Genomic DNA, 20663 nt, shown 5'->3' with positions numbered 1-20663 from the left:
GTCAGTCACTGCACACAGTGATCACGAGCGGCAACCTCCAACAAGGCTGGGTCAGTCACTGCACACAGTGATCACGAGCGGCAGCTAAGAATGGAGAGTCATTCTGGTTATCACTTTGGGGTGGTACTGTTTGGTATGGCCACCTTCAGACTTTTACAAACCTCAATAACCTTCCCGATAATTGAATTCGCCCCTCTGTAGACATCAGAAAGAAAGGTGGAAGAAACGCAAGTTATATGTGCGACAAAAGAGTGGCAGTCACTAATCAAATGGTACACGTCAGTGCCAAGCTTTGATTGTTTCAGGGAAAATAAAAGCAACCCTCGTGTTCATTTGTGCCCTAGCAATATGTGACAAGAGCTGCTAGCTGTGGACAGAAATCCATGACCCCTGCTGGATACATGGCTCTAGTATATTCCTCAGCCCTCCTGACGGTACTGTTAGTTATGGGAATTGAGAATTTGCCGGTGCAGCAGAGTCAAAGCAAGGGCTGTTGTCAAGGTGGTATCGGGGCTGCCATCGAATCATTCAGCTGTCCTTTGCTTCCTCTGGTTCAGGCTTCCAGCACCTCCACAGTGGCCTCCTGCCACACCTGCCTGGCTGATGTCTCCCTGCCTCGCTACCTACCGCTGGGAACCATCCAGGATCCAAGTTGCCAAGTCCGGTTCATCTGGCACACTCTGTCTGCTGCAGCTGAGAAGCCGTCAACTACCTCCTAATATCCAGAGATACAGTTTAATTGCCCAGGTAGATGCCATGTACCTCAGAACAAGACTTTGAACAGTCCTGCAACCTCAACTCCTCACTGCTAAGGAGGTAAGTCCACCCACTGTCCAAAGCACAGGGAGCACTGTTTGCTGTCCACCCACTATTCCAGGGGGCAGGAGAATGGAGACTGAGCCCAACAGATCCAGAGGAGTGACGAGGGAGAACCTGACAATCTAGATTCACTAAACTCCTTTAATAATCCGCACTATCTGTGAATATAGCAAAAGTCACTTTCTGTCCCAATCCTTGGGGATTAGTTACATGTCATATATGCAGTTTTCATTACTGTTATCCCACAAGCCAGAGAGAAAAAATCCACGTCTGACTCACTGTTAGTTATTGCACATTTCTGCGCTCTGTTCTTTGGGAAAGAGTGATACGCTACTATAACTTATCTTCTTTTATAGCTGCTAGCAATCCGCCATCCTCATACTTAATATTTAATACCTGTGGCTTACTTAATAAGCCACAAGAGGTCAACTACATTTCTTCCTAACAGAAATAAAATGCTCAAAATTTTCTATAATTAATAATTTCTCAAGTTTGCTCTCTTGTGAATTTCACCTTTGATAAAGGCACCATCCCATTATGTTATTATTATTGTTATTACCATCATTATTTTTAGAGTTTACTAGGTATTACTGAGGGAAGAGATGCAGACGTACATAGGGAAAGACCCTGGGAAGGGAATCATAGCTGCCAAGGCCTCTCCAGTGCTCCTCTCTCTCAGGACCTTGACAAAGTTCACACTGGTCAAGTATGCATGGCTCACTGTGAGTTTACTGAAATTCTTCCTTTAAAGAAATAGATATCTATATATGCCTCAATATAAAAGCATACTTTTATTTCATGGTCTCTCATTATTCAGTTCAAAGTTAAGTATGTTACCAATCGCTCAAGCTGATTTTAAAACCATGTGACTTTCCATTATCTATTAACTTACAAGAAATGTGTACTTTATGTTGGTGAATATGTTTTAAAAGCACTTCTGACATAATTTAAGATAGGAATCTGTTTCACAGGGTTCTAGACATTAAAATAAACTTTAGCGTTTAGCTGTTCTATCTATTAGTTACCCCACAGGGATGTTTTGCTTCTCACCACGCCCCACATCACATTAACTGCACACATATGTAAAAGCAGGGTCTAAGTGAACTTTCATTATGTGTAACATTCACGGAGCACAAGGACGTGCTGCCCATTTTAGATGTCTGCTCATTTAATTCTTTTCAACACTGGCCATTTCTTTTCTAAAAGAAAACTCAAACTCAGGGACTGGAGCAGTTAAATGGCAGGTTCAAGGTCAAACAGTAGGCCTAACCTGTGTAAACCACACAGCTTCAACCTCACTGAGAACTACAGACAAAGAAGGGGGGGGGGGGAATGACAACAAGAAATACCAGGAGGGGACTCTTAAAAGCTGGAGAGTTATTTAACTAGGCGGCTGAGAGTTAGTGAAACTGGTTCAATGTGCTATTGGAAAATCCGCCTCCTCTCCAGCCTTGGGGAGAGTTGTGCACAGCGAACGCTGACACATTAACCAGCTGGTATCTGGAGAAGCAATCATCTTGTTGTGATGGCAGAGAACATTATTTTGAAACATACTTTCAGTCCTTAAACCCACGCGGGATGGAGATAATATTTTCTTTGCAAGTGTTTAAGAAATATGTCTAGAGTTAGAAATGGTCAAAAATGTGTTTCTACAGAGCGTACTGCATTATTGCCAGCAACAACTACCCTCTCAACCAATAGTGCCCATCTAAAGGTCATCCCTCTCAAAACTTGGGTAGCACTGTTGGTTCCTTCCTAGACTGGCTGAAGGGACCTGCATCGCCGCCAAATGAAAATCTTGGGAGCTGGAATAAACTACCTCCTCGTTTTGTGACATTTAACAAACACACAGTTCCAGCTATCATCGGTTGCACTAGAATATTCTCTTTTTGTCCACTACAAGTCCCCTCACAGCCGCGCCTCCCGCAAAACAGCTTTCTCCTATTTTCCAAAGTGTGCTAGCTCCTAAAGAGAGGGGGAGGCGCCCGACGAATTCGCACCAAGGGCGCAGTGGAATTCCATGCTGGGTACCGGAAGCCTGGCAGAGTTTGCAGAGGTTTGGAAGGAGCTGGGGTGGAGACGGGAACGTGAAGGACGAGGATTCGAGGCCTCTGGCAAGCAGTTCTCCCGCGCTCACTGGACGGCGCGGTCCGGTTCTTACCTCGCAGCCCGCGCACCAGTCTCTCGGCCCAAGCCACTCGGGGCAGCTGCCCATCCAGCGGGAGATGGCGATGCAACGGGTCCCCGCCGCCTGCGGGGCTGGGACATGGCGCGCCCTGGTCCTCTAGCCGGCGCCTCCTCCCACTCGGGTGCCCGGTGCCTCGGTAGCTCCCCAGAGCTCGGCCGCGGGCTCCCGTCGAGCTCACAGCCGAGGAGGAGGCCGACCTGCGACTGCCCGGACGCCACTCCACGTCCATCTCCACCACCATTCCTCCTTCCTCCCCTTCCACCTCGTCGTCGTCATCGTCCTCCTCGGCCTCGAAGCCCGGGTTATCGCGGCTCCACGCCTGCCGGGAGCACGACGAGAGCGGAGGGGATGGGGAAGCCGAGGCTCCGGCCGGAGGATCCCGCGCAGCCGCTTGCCGGATGCGCTCCATCTCGATCTCCAGGCCCCGCTGCTCCCGGAGGCCTCCGGGGACCGCCAGGCCGCCCCTCACAGCCGCGCCTCCCGCAGCCAGTCTGCCGGGTCCCGGAGCTCGCGGCGCGGGCGAGCGCTTCGCATCTCCGGGCGGCTGCGGCTGCACGCGGTTGGAGTTCACCATCTCGGTCACTGGCGCCTAGCGCGCCCCGGGGCGCCGCTGCCCTCGGCGGCAGGAGCCATATTCTTTTCCTCCCGGGGTCCGCCGCCTGCTCCCCGCCTCCGCCCGCCCCCTCGGCCCGCCTCCCGGGGCCGGGCCTTGACCGGGATGACTTCAGGCGGGGGGGGGGGGGGGGGGGATGGCCCTTGCCCCCAGCGCACGCCCCGCGCTCCCCCGGCCAGCGTTCCAAGTGGAGCCAGGGTCCAGAGCGGCGCCCACATTCCTATGGGGTGGTTCGCGAAAGGAGGGAGTGTTTGGCCGGCCAGCTCCTCTGGAAAAGGAGGCCTGGATTTGTGCGTGCCTGCTTGACCTCGAGATAATGCTTAGGCCCTGTCCATCTCCTGCCTAGGTTTACCAAGGCGCAAAAAGGAGTGTAAAAACTGAGACCTTCGCGTGGGATAGAGTGAACTTATGAAATCTTGCTTAAAATGAAGTCTCTAGGAGCGCAAAGAAATCTACCCTTCATTTAAAAACAGGAACAGATCACTAAGTATGCCTCTCCTTGCCCTTGCAGCCCTCGTCCTCCTGATTCTCCTGTCTCCTCTCTCTGGAAGTCATGGGGATTTGAAGGACTAGGTTTTGGGACTCTCCCGGATTGCTAATGCCTGCACCATTATCTCATTTCCTACCCAGCACTAGGCTCTGGGGAACGGAATCCTGCCTCAGGCCTTACGTTTAGCTTTTTATTTCTCATTCATCACCCTATGCTCAACTGACACATCCAATTTAATACTTTGCAGTTGGTTTATGTTAAGCCTACTGCTCCAAGCTCGGATTTCTATGGTGTCCCCATCTCTTTTAAATTTCACATCCCTGGTTGGGACTTTCCATCTCTCCCTTCACTTCTAAGGTTCACTTCTAAGGCGTCTCTTAGGACATTTCTCATCTGCCTCTACTTTAAGTCCCTCACGGGTCTTCTTGTTACGTCTCCCCTCAAAAGTTTCTCTGATAAACCCTCTACTATTTGTTTGTTTTTTGAGACAGGGTTTCTCTGTAGCTTTGGAACCTGTCCTGGAACTAGCTCCTGTAGACCAGGCCGGTCTCGAACTCACAGAGCTCCGCCGGCCTCTGCCTTCGGAATGCTGGGATTAAAGGCGTGAGCCACTTTTAATTCCCACTGATGGTGGTGTCATTCCACACTGGAGCAAATGATTTCAGTCAGTCCCACCTCTCTTCTGTCATTCCAACACTAATCCAGCCTCACCTTAGCTTCGGGGATAAGACTGGATTGGAAGCCTTCAGAAGTGCTATGGCCCCTGTGTTTTCCCATGTCCCCACTGTTACCAGATTATAGGGTCAGCCATGTTAATGCATAAAGGAGTCAATGGAATTCTAGCTTAAATAATAACATTTAATTTCTGTAGTTCAGCAAATGGGCATGATCTGATCCTAGATTTGTTTGCTAGATTTGTTATCACAACCTACCTGATGCTGTGTTCAAAACAAATGTGTTTTCTCAAAGTAGGTTAGTTGCCCTCTCCTGAGGTCTCCCTTGACTTGCTGATGGCCCATTTTGCCTGTGTGTCCTCTTTATCCTTCCTGGGATGCTTTCTCCTCTTGCACCTCTTCCTCCTCATCATAGTGGTTACAGACAACCATAACTGTATGATTTAAATTTAGTTGTTATGAGAAAGATCCAATGACCAAGTATAGTCATATCCTGAGATGCTAGAGCTTAGGCATTCAACACATGATTTGGGGTATAGTCATATCCTGAGATGCTAGAGCTTAGGCATTCAACACATGATTTGGGGCCGGGGTATACACACTTCAGGTATAATGGGCCCTACAATATTTTTCTAGAATGGTCTGCCTATTGTGCATCTATCTGTGCAGCATTATTTGTTGACCTTGTATGGATTTCCTGTATGTAAAATTAAGAACTGGGTAAGTTAAGTAGAATGTAATAATGACCCTGGTCTCAAGAGAAGACGGATCTAACAAAGAAAGGTGTAGCAATCTCCCACTGGAGAGGTCAGGATGCCCGTCTTTCCAGGGCCCTTTAGAGAGGCAGTTTCTGAGTTGTCCCACCTGAAGTGTGCTAACAGAATAGCTGTTTAACAGGTGTTTTCCCAAAGAAGCCAGGTATGAGGAGAAAGCACAGACTCAACCAGAAAATAGGTTCGGTCAGTGCATTGATTATTTTTGGGGGTAGGGACTCAAGACGGGGTTTCTCTGTGTAACTTTGGAGCCTGTTCTGAAACTCGTTCTGCAGACCAAACTGGCCTTGAACTCACAGAGAACCTTCTGTCCCTGCCTGAGTTCTGGGATTAAAGACATGCACCTCCACCAGCCGGCCAGTGCATTGATTTTTAAATGTGATTCAAAGAACTGTAGCCATCACTTTAGGTGCTTAGAAATAGAGACCTCGCATCTCTCACACCAGTCTTACCGACTCAGAAATTCTAGAAGTTTTGCTCTGGAATTCAGAATCTCGTTGGAGGCTTCTGACACCCTAGTGTGAGAAGCAACACTATGTTTCAGATGAAAGAGTTTTCACACAATCCATCTTGTAGCCCCAGTGATGATATCACCCAGAAACCACTCCTAGAAGAAATTTTAGAGGTGCTCTCCTTCTTTAGTGGGTCTTTGTATATGTCCCACTAATTCATTATCAGCACCCTAGGAGCAGATGGCTGCATGGTCTGGGGGAAGTTACTTTCCTTGTGCCTGTGAACATGGAAATAGTGCTAAATCGGGTTTGCAGAACTTTTTCCCAACTAGAAGACAGTAGGTCACTGCTGAGCGTGTGCCTTTCTCATCTGTCCTCGGCATCTCTTGCTAGTCCCTGTGAAGTTCCTTGCTTTAAACAGGAGTGCGTGGATGAGAAAAGTGCCTTCGTCAGGGAAGAACAGAAAAAAACAAATTTATTCAGTTACTTTCTGTTTACCTTGAATGTCCAATTCTGTGTTTTTACCTGCATGATAAAAATATGATTTTAGATAGGATGGAATAGGCAGATCTTGCATGGAGCTACAGTCTCATTGGAGAGATACTCACCCTGAATCTAAATAAGGGCAGAAGGGGAACTGTTATTTAATATCTAGTAAAAAGTGGGAGTTTCCAAGTCAAGAGGGGATTCACAAGAGAAAATGGGTAGGAAAAGCAGTAAGACCACATCATCATGGAAGGTCTCAGAGCTGATAAACAAATCACCAAGTTCATAAACTTAGTAATAGGTCTGTGTGTTTTTACAGTGTCAATTACTTAAAACAAAATGTGAAACATTCTTCCGAAAACCACATCCTCACCATTAAAAGTAATCCAGGTTGCTTGAAAATGTATCTAAATAGCTTAGAGATGGATGTGTGTTTACCTTAAAAGAAAAGCAATTTTGAGAGAATCTGTGCAGTTTTGGTGAACTCAAACAGTGCTTGGCCCCTTTTGTACTGAATCTTTAATCTTAGCTTTCCTGAGCTCAGGACCCCTCAGTGAACATCTTCCCTGCTCCAATCATTCTTTCCAGTGTTTACTTCAATGGGTTTATCCCTTTACAGAGCAACTGGTGTTGGCTCAAGCAATGTCTGAGGCTGTCGCTTGTTCTCCCTGTGGACAGAATGCCTTCCACAATCCTCTTGTATTAAAGACTTCAATGATTTAACACTGTAGGGAATGGATGTTGTTTGACTTCTTATCTTTGTCGTGGGCTTCTCTGGGGACACACAGTACAAATCCCACATTTAGTCTGAGTGCTGCTGTAGACATCAGAGAAACTTGCAAGCAGCAGCCTTAAGAAGAGCCCAGGTAAATTTAACTCACAGCAGGGTCCATGCATCCAGTGCCAGCGCTGCTGATGTTGGAGATCTGTTGACTGGGTCACTTTAGTTTTCCAGTGAGAACTGGTGAGACAGAAACTGACCGAAGTACCCGTTGGGCTGGACATCTCCACCTTTAATAGGAAATCCAGAAAGAGTTCCTGGCATGTGTGGTGTTGCTTAGCAACTCACCAAATAGATACTGTTTTCCCTCATCTTCCCCCAAGGAATTACTTAACAACATTGTGGGGTAAACTTGTTACCACTCAGCATCTGAAATCATTAGCAGAAAATCTGACATTGGCGCCATTATAAGGAGAAATACTTTTTTTCTTTTTAACTTCACTTTATTTCTCATTTACTTCACATCAGGTGAGACACAGACTGGTGGCATTCTTCAATCTGGTTTGGGTTTAGATTGCTCTGCCTCTGTCTGCCAGGAGCTAACTTAGTGACCTAACCTCTCTTAGTTTCCTGTTCAGAATAATGAAGTTTAACATCCATTTTTAGATCCTCTTTGGAATTCAGACTGAATGCTAACAATGGGATATTCACAAATTCAACAAGCTTTTAGCAAATGCTCCCAAAACATCAGGAGCCATGCTAGATTCCAGGGAAGCAAAAATAAGATGTAAGCTCTGTTTTCAAGAAAAGCAAATTGTAAAACAGACTACCTGGAAGCCCCTTTAAATAGCTCTCGTCCCCTCTTTTTATACTTCACAGAAACTGCGGGTCTCTCTAGACTCAAACACTCAGCTGCCAACTTCTCCTGGCACCTTCCTTAGCAACAAGCCCATGAAACTCTTGTGTCATTTGTACCCTCTGTCTGCCATCTTCCTAAGTCAAATGCATGCCCAGGGTAAGTGGTGACCATGGTGACTTCTCTGGTGTCTGCAGCTCAGCAACCTTTTTGAGTGACAATGGTAGCCAGACTTTCTGGGCAGCAATTATTCTCCCCTATTCTGAGTGTGGATATGACTCAGAGGTAGCTGGCACCACCTTTAGCACCCCAAAAGTGAGTCAGGTACTTGAACATGTCCAATCAGAGTGTCCAGTCCCTTTACCCCTATGATTGTATTTACAACTGAATACAGTTCCCAAGTTTGATCAGTGGTACTCAAGCCAGAATGTGGGTTATTTTTCAGCAAGTATTAAAAAGGAAATCTTTTTTGCCTGCTGGATTTATGTTGCAATTCTAAATCTAGATAAGCCATAGCCACTGTGTTGATACTCACCAAGGGAGAGTAGAGCCAAGAACACATACACTAAAAGTTCTTCACACAGAATGTGAGCACCAGAAGCAAACCAAAGCCAAATTAATGCTAGGGTGGCTAGGCTATCATAGAGTACACACACGCACACACACACATACATGAATACACACCATCTTACTTCACATAGCCAAGCTGACCTGTTCTAGAAAATTATTTTAAAGTGATCTTTGTTTATGCTGCATTTGTTTAACTCTGTGAAGCTGTTACTCTTTGCCTGTCTAAAATACTTTATGGTCTAATAAAGACTTGACTGGCCAGTAGTGAGGCAGGAGCAAGTATGGGCTGGACTGACAGGCAGAGAGGATAAATAGAGAGAGAAAAAAGACAGGAGGAAGAGAAGGAGAGGAGGACAAGAGGGGCCAGCCATGCAGTTACCCAGCCAGTCCCGGAGAAGGAAGTAAAGTATACAGAAACAGAGAAAGGAAAAAGCTTAGAGGCAAAGGTAGTCAGGATAATTTAAGAAAAACTGGCCAGAAACAAGTCAAGCTAAGCCCGGGCATTCATAACTAAGGATAATCCTCCATGTGTGATTTAATTGGGAGCTGGGTGGTGGGCCCCCCAAAAAGCAAAAAGAGTAAAACATCACACACTGACCTCAAACTCAGTATGTAGCTTAAGCTTCTGATATCCCTGCCCACATTGTCTGAACTCAGGAACTACAGGTGTGCGCCTCCATACCCTTAATTCCAACACTCCCAAACTAGCACCACATCCAGCCGTGAAATAGATATCTTGTCCTGTGCCATCTCCTAGTTTGGTCGAGTCGTGTTTTTATCATCTGTACCTTTATTCATGGTGGAACTAAGAACAGAGCTATTTCAACCACTGTGTAAGAAGACTTTCATCTTAACTAGCTCTAATATATAATAAGTTATTAGCACTCTTTGGGCATGCTTGCTAAAAGATTTGAAGCTATACTTTCACCAGTCCAGATTTTCCCAAGGTGTATTGCATCATTTTTCAAATCCCTTTGACCCCAACATGAACACGGATCTCAGCCTTCCAAGGCCCAGAAGACTACACAGCGCTTGTTTCGTGCCCATGAGTACAATCACAGCTACGATGAGTCAGAAGGGCTGTCTGCGCCAGCAGTAAGTTTGCTATTAGATTGCCACAGGAGTGAAAGATTTAACCAGCGTTTAATATTTATGACATTCTTCCAGGAAATTGTTTTGTTTTAAAATACAGATCCTGGAGTCTAACTCTGAGGCTTTCTGATTCTCTGTCTTTGGTAGGTCATAGAAGTCTGCATGGTAAGAAAGCAAAATAAGAACGCTGGGAAAGATGTTTTGATACCATTTGAGGCCCTGAGTCAGTACTCTCTGAAACTATAGCTTTTCCTTTTTTGGTTTTCAAGGTACGGTTTCTCTGTGTAGCCCTGGCTGTCCTGGAACTCACTGTGTAGAGCAGGCTGGCCTCGAACTCACAGAGATCCACCTGCATCTGCTCCCCAAGTGCTGGGATTAAAAACATGCACCACCACCTCACAGCTGTCCCGATATTTTTTCTTGGTCATATGGGAAGTGCACATAAGCATCAATGCCCAAACTACTTCTGAGGAGAAGTATAATCTTACATTCCCATCAGCTCTGCATGATCACTTTCTCCAATGCTCCACAGCCTCTGACATTGTTGTAATTTTTATATTTGTCATTCTTATAGGTGTTTTATGGTTGAGTACTGTTGTAGGTGTGTGTGTGTGTGTGTGTGTGTGTGTGTGTGTTCTTTGCAGAGCTGGAGATTGAACCTAGGGCCTTGCACACGTTCAGCACATAAATGTTGGGCTACTGGGTTACAGCCCCAAATATTTGCAAATATCATTGAGCGTCTTTCCGTGTGTTAACCACCTGTATATCCCTGTGGTGAAATGCCAAAGGGCAGATCTTTTGTCTATTTTCTGATTTCACTGTTGGATTGGTTTAAAATTTTAACTCTTTATGGTTTTTTACTATAGTATATTAATAATGAAAAATCAGTTCTGATCTATGATTCATAAAACACAGCTTCTAAAACACTGGGCTATTCTCAGCGATAGGAGTGTACTGGCTGGTTTTGACTTGACACAAGCTAGAGTCATCTAAAAGGGGGGAGTCTAAACTGAGAAAATGCCTCCTAAGATCCAGCTATATATAGGGTATTTTCTTAATTAGTGATGGATGAGGGAGGGCCCAGCCCACTTTGGGCTAAGGTCATCCCTGGGTTAGTAGTCCTAAATTCTAAAATTCTAAATTCACTATCCTGAGTGAGGTAAGCCAGACCCAAAAAGAGGAACATGGGATGTACTCACTCATATTTGGTTTCTAGCCATAAATAAAAGACATTGAGCCTATAATTCGTGATCCTAGAGAAGCTAAATAAGAAGGAGAACCCAAAGAAAAACATATAGGCATCCTCCTGAATATTAACCTTCATCAGGCGATGAAAGGAGACAGAGACAGAGACCCACATTGGAGCACCGGCCTGAAATCTCAAGGTCCAAATCAGGAGCAGAAGGAGAGAGAGCACGAGCAAGGAACTCAGGACCGCGAGGGGTGCACCCACACACTGAGACAATGGGGATCTTCTATCGGGAATTTACCAAGGCCAGCTGGCCTGGGTCTGAAGCCTGGGATAAAACCGGACTCGCTGAACATACCGGACAATGAGGACTACTGAGAACTCAAGAACAATGGCAATGGGTTTTTAATCCTACCGCATGTACTGGCTTTGTGGGAGCCTAGGCAGTTTGGATGCTCACCTTACTAGACCTGGGTGGAAGTGGATGGTCCTTGGACTTCCCACAGGGCAGGGAACCCTGATTGCTCTTCGGGCTGAGGAGGGAGGGGGACTTGATTGGGGGAGGGGGAGGGAAATGGGAGGCGGTGGCAGGGGAGAGACAGAAATCTTTAATAAATAAATAAATTTAAAAAAAAGAAGGCAGACTGAGCAAGTTATGAGGAACAACAGTAAGCTGCACCCTCCATGACCTCTGCACCAGCTCCTGCCTCTAGGTTCCTGTCTGGTTTGAGTTCCTGCATTGGCTTCCTTCATTGGATTATGATATCTGGATAAGTAAGCCAAATAAACCCTTCCTTCCACAAGCTGCTTTTGCTAATGGTGTTTCATTGCAGGAATTGTAACCCTAGCTAAGGCAGAGATTGTGATTTGCCTTTTTCTTTTACATTGGGTTGCAGTTAAGAGATTGTATTGAGTCTCAAAGGAGATGTGAACTTTGGACTTTAAAATGTTGAGATTATGAAAGACTATGGGGACTTTTGAAGTCAGACTGAATGCATTTTGCATTACGATGTGATTGCAAGCCTATGGGGGCCAGGGACTGGAATGAGGTAATTTGAGCAAGAATGGCCTCCATAGGCCCACATGTCTGCATGCGTGTTCTCTCATCGGCTGAATTGGGTTAGGAGGTGTGGCCTTGTTGTGCTACATTCAAAGTTTAGATCCCCAGAACACCAATATGAGGCTGTATCTGGTGCAGAACCAGAGTCTTTATTGCGAGTTAATCCGATCCCTCCATATATCCAAAGAGCCAGCTGCAGCAACAACTACTACTACAGCAGCAGCAGCAAGAATAGCATAGTAGAGATTCTGAGCCCCGAAAAGGGGGAGTTTATATAGGGGAAGAGGTTTGGGAAATTCCAAGACTCTGGGCTTGTGATTGGCTGCTCCCGAGTGGGATGAAGGGAATTCCAGAATTCCAGGCGTGGGATTGGCTGTCCCCTATCATGTAAATGGATTTCCAGGCCTGGGGCAATTCCCAACTGCCAGTAACTGCCTGAGAAGAAGTCCAAGACTCTAGGGGCTCAGCGATTGGTCCGTTTCCTCTGCTCAGGGATTGGCTAGTTTTGTATGGGGCAGAGATAGGTCTAATTCCGGGGCCAAACTGTGTTTCTGTGTTTCTTTCTTTGGTTCTTTTTATCTTTTTGACTCTAATTTGGGGATCAGGGCAAATATCTTTGGTATTCTCTGAATCTCGGGGCTTAGTGCATTCTTTTGGTCCTAGTTTCAGAGTCTGGGGACTTCTCTGGCACTGGGTTCAGGTTCAAAGTGTCTCTTCACTTGGCTCTGGTCCCATCTTTGGGGTGTGTTTACCTCCCTGGTTCTGAACCCAGAGCCAGGCTGCTCAGGGTTGTGCTAGGGCTACAGACTTACAGACTCACTGAATCTGTGGAAGCCTGGGGCTCTCAGTTGGAGGAGGTGTGTCACTGGGGGTGGCCTTTGAGGTTTCAAAAGCCCATGGCAGGCCCAGTCTCTCTGACTGCTGGCTACTGATGAGAATGTAAGTTCTCAGCCCCAAACCTACCTGCTACCATATTCCCTGCCATGATGACTATGGACTAACCCTCTGTAGGCAGAAGCCACTCGTTCATTAAACAACAACAACAACAACAACAACAACAACAACAAACCCTGACCGCTCAGATCTGAAATAATCACACAGAAACTATATCAATTAAAACACTGCTTGGCCAATAGCTTAAGTGTATTTCCAGCTGGCTCTTACACCTCAGCATTTAGAATCAGTTTTATCTGTAAGTTCCTATGTTTGCATGAATGTGTGTGTGTGTGTGTGTGTGTGTGTGTGTGTGTGTGTGTGTGTTTAGGGGACAAGCTGAGGAATAAACCTATGACCTTGCATGTGCTGGGTAAGAGAAAAACTGCATGCGTGTATTTCATCACAGTGGGAAGAATGTGTTAGTGAAGCTGAATTTGAATGCTAGGCAAAAATGAGGAGAATCACACTTTTTCAGGTAACAGCAACCTCTTTCTTTCAGAACTGATGTGTCATATTTAGACAAATCACCTCTTGTGCAATGAGCTTACTGTCCATTAGTGGCCATTTCCTGAGTCAGTTCTTATGGTGTAATGTATGAAATGATCTTTTCTAAATTTATCATTCTGTCTTCACGTGTTGTTAGTTGGGCATTTGCCTGCTAAGAAGAGTTTTTATTTTATTCTCTCTGTCTTCAAGTATTAGGGAAAGAAAATAGAGATAAAAAATACCCAGGAAAATTCTTTTGTTTTCAAAGATATGAGAGGCAGGAATTGAGTAAATGCTCTATAAAAGGATTCTGAAATTTGTACCCCAGTTCTTTGGGATAACGTCCCTTTCTTGGCTCACTAGCACACTCTCGTTCTTGGGAATGTTTTCCCTTCCTAATAAAATGTCTACTTCTATTTTTAACCACGTATCTCTGGTCCAGTTCTTTGCCCAAGGACACAAGAACCTGAATAGTTAATAGTTAATAGCCTATGGGACTCAAATCCTCACTTATAACAGTATCACCCTATCCATTAAGATTTAATACAGCTTGTATTAATCCAATACAGCTTGCAAAAACCCATTACTGCCACAGTCCTTTCCTTGCTTTGCTTGTTGGCCTGAGGGAGGCCCTTCAAGTCTGCTCTTCGGTTCTGTGCACATGACCTCATCTCGTCTTTGGGGTGTTTGTTTTCATTTTAACAGAAAAGGAAGCTACAGATCATTCTGTACCTTTCTTGGCCAAGAGCAAGAATTAACCTTTCCGGGCGATCCTGTCCAGCTATCAGCCTAGTGTCCTTTTGTCAGATCCATTGCCTTTGATCTGCAAGCACGCTCGCTTTGCCAGCTGGCACAGCAGCACGTCGTCAATAGAGGGCACTGGAGGGACACTGCAGATCTGCACTCTGGCTGTCCCTGCTGTCCTTGTTGCTCCTAAAGCAAGGCTGTGAGGCCCTTATCCGCAGAGCATCCAGCGAGCTCACAGGAGTGTCTTTCTCCCTCAGCTGCTGTGCCGGCCTCAGTGTGTTGAAGTCCTTCACAAGCACACTCTTAGGCAATTTCAATTGCCAACCAACCCGCCAAACTCGTCTGCTCCTCTGCTGGACTGCAGCTGCCACCTTTCTATTGAAGAATTGCAGGGAGGAGCCCCTTCTGGGCAAACTGTCCCTCATGTGGGCACCCCCATCCCTATTGCTATCATTAAAATTGTCTTTTGTCTTCTATTAACTCCTTATTCCTGATAATTAATTTTTTTTGTATTATAGTCTCCCTGTTCAAATTGGTTGTGTGATTTCTGCCTCCCGTATAAACCCTGTCTGGCAGAGAAGCAGAGCGGTCTTTGAACTATGCAAGCACTCACAGATGTCATTTTGGGTATAAGATGCAGATGCCCTTGGGTTTCAGTGTGTGCTAACAGAAAAGAGGCTGCTTCAGTTCCGTGGCATGTGGAGATGGCACAATTGACTGTGACCCTTAGGGGCTGATTGCCATGGCGTGCCAAGGAAGCAATACACCAGAAGCTATGAGTCACTTTCATTGACTTCTGGTGTCTGCAGGGCAAGCGATACGGGGTTGTAGTCTCGTATCCTAAGTGGTGTCGGACACCATCTCTGTCGTACAGTGATTTTCCACATGCATTTGGGCTTATGTCTGACCTTACTGTTTTCTTTCCTGAATGTTTGTATGTCAGTGCTGCAGTGCTTCTGGAGTGTGTGTGTGTGTGTGTGTGTGTGTGTGTGTGTATGACAGGGATGGTGTGTGTGTGTGTGTGTGTGTGTATGACAGGGATGGTGTGTGTGTGTGTGTATGTGTGTGTGTATGACAGGGATGGTGTGTGTATGTGTGTGTGTATGACAGGGATGGTGTGTGTGTGTGTATGACAGGGATGGTGTGTGTGTGTGTGTATGACAGGGATGGTGTGTGTGTGTGTGTATGACAGGGATGGTGTGTGTGTGTGTGTATGACAGGGATGGTGTGTGTGTGTGTATGACAGGGATGGTGTGTGTGTGTGTGTATGACAGGGATGGTGTGTGTGTGTGTGTATGACAGGGATGGTGTGTGTGTGTGTGTATGACAGGGATGGTGTGTGTGTGTTGTGTGTGTGTGTGTGTATGACAGGGATGGTGTGTGTGTGTGTATGTGTGTATGACAGAGATGGTGTGTGTGTGTGTGTGTGTATGACAGGGATGGTGTGTGTGTGTGTGTATGACAGGGATGGTGTGTGTGTGTGTGTGTGTATGTGTGTGTGTGTATGACAGTGATGGTGTGTGTGTGTGTATGAGTGTGTGCGGGGGAGCAACTAGGACAAATCCTTCCTTCTTTATTGCTGTTATTTCTTTTTAAAATTTTTCATTATATTCTTATGTGTTAATTTCTATATCAACTTTAAAGTTAGCCTGCATAGCTCTAGGAGAAATGTTTAATTTTATTTGTTATTTATGTATTTTTAGGATTTACTATTTTTAATTAATGTTATGTACATGTGTACTTGCATGTGTTTATGTGTAACATATATGTGCAGTATTTTCAAAGACCAAATGAAGGCATGTCACAGGCCGTTGTGACCTACCTGGTATAGGTGCTGGGAACCAAACCCAGGTCCCTAGTTTTATTTTTTGTATGGAAATCATACTACATTTTTATATTACTCAAAGGAAATCAACATATTTACAAGGTTTAAAAATCCTATAAAAATAAATGCTACCTATCTTTTTATTCAAATACTTTTCTGGTGTCAATAAATTTCAATTTTGAAATTAAAATAATATACTCTTACCATTTTCCCTTCCTCTTTCCCCCCTCCAGCTCTTCCCTTATTGCCAACCCTCCTCTCTCTCCCTCTCTCTCCCTCTCTCTCTCTCTCTCTTTCTCTCTCTCTCTCTCTCTCTCTCTCTCATTCATGGCTTCTATTCCTTGCATTGTTGCTAAATAGGAGTGGTGTGTGTGTGTGTGTGTGTGTGTGTGTGTGTGCATGTATGTATTCCTAAATATATAAGTATAGCCTGCTCAAAACCTATAATGTTACTTATATGTATATTATTTCAAGACTGACCCCTTAATGTTGAATAATTAATTTAGAGGGCCCTTCCTGGGGATGAAGATTTCACTTGTGAAGGGGCGTAAACGACTGGCAAATCGGATTAATCAGACTAGCTTTAATATAAAATATTCAACTTTAATAAGGGGAAAAAGGGGGGAGTTTACAAAGCCAGGGTTCCAGTGAAGAGCAGCAAATCAAGAGAGAGGCGGGGAGCATACCTGCCAGATTTATAGGTAAATATTGGCCTAAGGGGTACCCGCCCTACAAACAAGGTGATTGGCTGGGGCTTCCCCTTCACTTTTGCTTTCTGTATTCCTTAGTGGCCCATGGTTCTTCATTTAGAGTTTAGGCACCATGACATTTCCCCTTCTCTCTCTCTCTCTCTCTCTCTCTCTCTCTCTCTCTCTCTCTCTCTCTGTGTGTGTGTGTGTGTGTGTGTGTGTGTGTGTGTGTGTGTGTTAGTGCTGTCCTTATTCAGGTCTTGTTTAGGCTGCCATGATGGTGAGGCTTCACGGATGTAGCTTCTCTGACATTTCTAGGACACACGTTCCCACGGCAGATTTCCTGGTCTTCTGGTCTTTGCTGTCTTCCCACCCTCTCTTCCTCTATGATCCCTGAGTCTAAGGGGGGCAGAAATTGTGTTAGAGATGTATCAGGTAGACCTGGCTATCACACAGTCACTTATTTTTCTGCATTTTTTAATCACCATAATTTTATTCTAGCGTAATATCACCATTGTCATTCAGAACAATCCTTGAGGATATACATGTGTGAATTCTATTCTCATATACATTTAAAAAATTGTATGTATTTTTATTTTTTCCTTTTTTTAATTGATTTTATTGAGCTATACATTTTTCTCTGCTCCCCTCTTTGCCTCTCCCCTCCCCTTCAACCTTCTCCCATGGTCCCCATGCTCCTAATTTACTCAGTAGATCTTGTCTTTTACTACTTCCCATGTAGATTAGATCCATGTGTGTCTCTCTTAGGGTCCTCATTGTTGTCGAGGTTCTTTGGGATTGTGATTTGTAGGCTGGTTTTCTTTGCTTTATGTTTAAAAAAATAGCTTGATATTGGCATAAAAACAGACAGGAGGATCAATGGAACCGAATCAAGGACCTGGATATTAATCCACACACCTACAAACACCAGATTTTTGACAAAGCAGCAAAAAAAATATAAAATGGAGAAAAGAACGCATATTCAACAAACAGTGCTGACATAACTGGATGTCAACATGTAGAAGAATGAAAATAGACCCATATCTATCACCATACATAAAACTCAAGTCCAAATGGATCAAAGACCTCAACATAAAGCCAACCACACTGAACCTCATAGAAGAGAAAGTGGGAAGTACACTTGAATGCAGTGGCACAGGAGACCACTTTCTAAATATAATCCCAGTAGTACAGACACTGAGAGAAACAATTAATAAAGGGAACTTTCTGAAACTGAAAAGCTTCTGTAAAGAAAAGGACACAGTCAACAAGACAAAACAGCAGCCTGCAGAATGGAAAACAATCTTTACCAACCCCACATCAAACAGAGGTCTGTCTAATCTCCAAAATGTACAAAGAACTCAAGAAATTGGTCATCAAAAGAACAAATAACCCAATTTAAAAAAGTGGAATACAGATCTAAACAGAACTCTCAACAGAAGAATCTAAAATCACTGAAATATACTTAACGGAATATTCAACATCCTTAATCATCAGAGAAATGCAAATCAAACAACTCTGAGATTCCATCTTACACCTATAAGAATAGCCAAGATCAAAAACACTGATGACAACTTATGCTGGAGAGGATGTGGGGAAAAGGGAACACTCCTGCTGGTGGGAATGCAAGCTGGTGCAGCCCCTTTGGATATCAGTATGGTGATTTCTCAGAAAATTAGGAAACAACCTTCCTCAAGACCCAGAAATACAACTTTTGGGTATATACCCAAAGAATACTTAATCATACCACAAGGATATGTGCTCAGCTATGTTCATAGCAACATTGTTTGTCATAGCCAGAACCTGGAAACAACCTAAATGCTCCTCAACCAAAAAATGGATAAGGAAAATGTGGTACATTTATTTGCACAATGGGATATTACACAGCAGAAAAAAAAAAACAACATCTTGAAATTTGCAGGCAAATGGATGGATCTAGAAAACATCATATTGAGTAAAGTAACCCAGACCCAGAAAGACAATTATCTTATGTTTTTTCTGCATTGATGTAGGGTTAAGCCAGCCCCTTAGGGGCGGGTTTGTCTCGGGCGAAAGTTGACTGATAAATCCGGCTCGCGGAGCCTGTGCGGCCCTTTTTTCCTGCTTCCTATGCTACGCGGGAACCTCGGTTCTGTAAGTTTATTTAATCATTAAAGCTGTATATATTCTTTACTATCTGCCTGCATTTATTTACGCCGATACACATTTTGATCAGTTGTGGTTTTCCATAAGGTCTTAATCTGTACCAAGATGTTGCTTTGATGAAAAAAAAATTTATAATTATCTGTGGGTTTAAGGACAAATATTTAGAATGTAGTTAGGGATTATGTTGGTTTAGTAAAATAGCAGTTGTAGGTTCTCCTTCACTAGCCCTGGTTAACTGGCTAAATTTCTAGTATGAGGCATGATTTCCTTCTCATTGAATGGGTTTTAAGTCCAAGTAGAGAGCTATTGGTTTCTGCCAAGATATGCATGCCACTGTTGCACCCTTAGTTGGAATCATGTCATGTTGATTGTTGTTTTTGTTCATAGGCATCGTAGCTTGGCATGACAATTGGTAGCTTCCCTCCTTAGGAAGCTTGCATGGCACCTTCTGGCCGTGAGAGTCAGTCCTCAGGGAGGGGGTTTCAAATCAGATCCAATTCCAACCCTCCTGGTCTTATGTCTGAAGACACCAACAATATCTTCAACAATAGGGACTTTTATCTTCAACCTCTGGAAGGCAACCAAGGGCAACAACAATAGCCTATAATATTTTGGGGATTTCTTGGGCAATCAACAACTCAAAAGAAGGCATCTCATAATTGGCCTTGTGGTTTTGATAGACAGCCTATAACTCTTGTGGAGAACAGTGTCAGCCCAGAAAGGAATCTTTCTTTAAACTCTATTTATATATGTATGAATAGACATATATGTATTATACATGTAACTTTAGCTAGGTAGATAATAATATGATTCCTTATGGCCTTTTCAGATAATTCATTGTTACTTATTTTCCTCTTCTGTATTTGTCTCACTATCTCCCTAATCAAAGCTCACTCATTTTCCACTTTGGATCACTTATACCCTGCTATTCTCATCTCTACTGCTCTTCTGAATCCTACTGTACCTTTTTGCTGTTCTGTTTTCTGTAGTTACTTCTGACTATACATTCACATCTGAAGATTTGGAGCTAGGAACCACAGATAAGAAGAGCATGCAGTGTTTGTTTTTCTTGGTCTGGATTACCCCTCAATGTGATCTTTTCTAGTTCCATCCATTTACCTGAAAGTTTCATGATTGAATTCTTCAAAGTTGAATAATATTCATGTATCAGTTGAAGGGTGTTTAGGTTGTTCTCATAAGTTCTAGATGGGATATCTAGTTTTTTTAAATTGATTTTTATTGAGCTCTGCATTTTTCCCTGCCCGCCCCCCGTCTCTCCCCTCCACCCTTCAACCCTCCCCAAGGTCCCCATGCTCTTAATTTACTCAGGAGATCTTGTCTTTTTCTACTTCCTATGTAGATTAGATATATGGGATATCAAGTTTTAAAGACAAAAGGTGTGTGTGCCACTCGTCCTTCTGAAATTTCACATCTGAATGAAATTCAGCACAAATTTGTTTTCACCTTATTAAATTGTTTTAATTAAAAATATATATTGCTTCTTACCTAAGAATGAAAGCTAGAAGACCTACAGAAAGGCAGGAAAGCCACAAATTTACTAAGCAAATTAATAGATAATGATAGAAAGCAAAAAAGTAGACTTGATTACATCCAGGTTTCCATTAGCTTTTACATTAGCTGGTGAATGTTATGATTAGGTAAGAATACTCCGTAAAGAGCCTTGTGGTTCTGCCTGCTAACAACTCTCAGGGAGTAGCCCTTGTTCCACTGATCGCTAAAACCCTAAATGGCTTTCACTAAAGAGGGCAAGTTCATTGAAACAGTTACATTTTAGAAACTGCAGAGGAACTGTGAGAAACCAGTAAGAAATAATTGATACCACCAGACCTGC

General features: G+C 44.1%; 1 protein-coding gene across 1 annotated transcript in view; it reads right to left on the bottom strand.

The window, feature by feature from the left end:
• Pkd2 (polycystin 2, transient receptor potential cation channel) overlaps positions 1-3672 on the bottom strand; it is a 38756-nt gene extending 35084 nt beyond the window's left edge. Inside the window, exon 1 of the mRNA XM_041642036.1 lies at positions 2981-3672. Coding sequence (XP_041497970.1) covers positions 2981-3581 — 601 coding nt within the window. The 5' untranslated portion in view covers positions 3582-3672. The remainder of the gene's footprint in view (positions 1-2980) is intronic.
• Between the last annotated feature and the right edge of the window lie 16991 nt (positions 3673-20663).

This window comes from Microtus oregoni, unplaced genomic scaffold, assembly GCF_018167655.1.
Source record: "Microtus oregoni isolate MIOR12 unplaced genomic scaffold, Mior012 000072F_ref0000427, whole genome shotgun sequence".
NCBI classification, from domain to species: Eukaryota; Metazoa; Chordata; class Mammalia; order Rodentia; family Cricetidae; genus Microtus; species Microtus oregoni.
The sequence above is the reverse complement of the archived record's forward strand: the minus strand, read 5'-3'. Positions and strand labels throughout refer to the sequence as shown.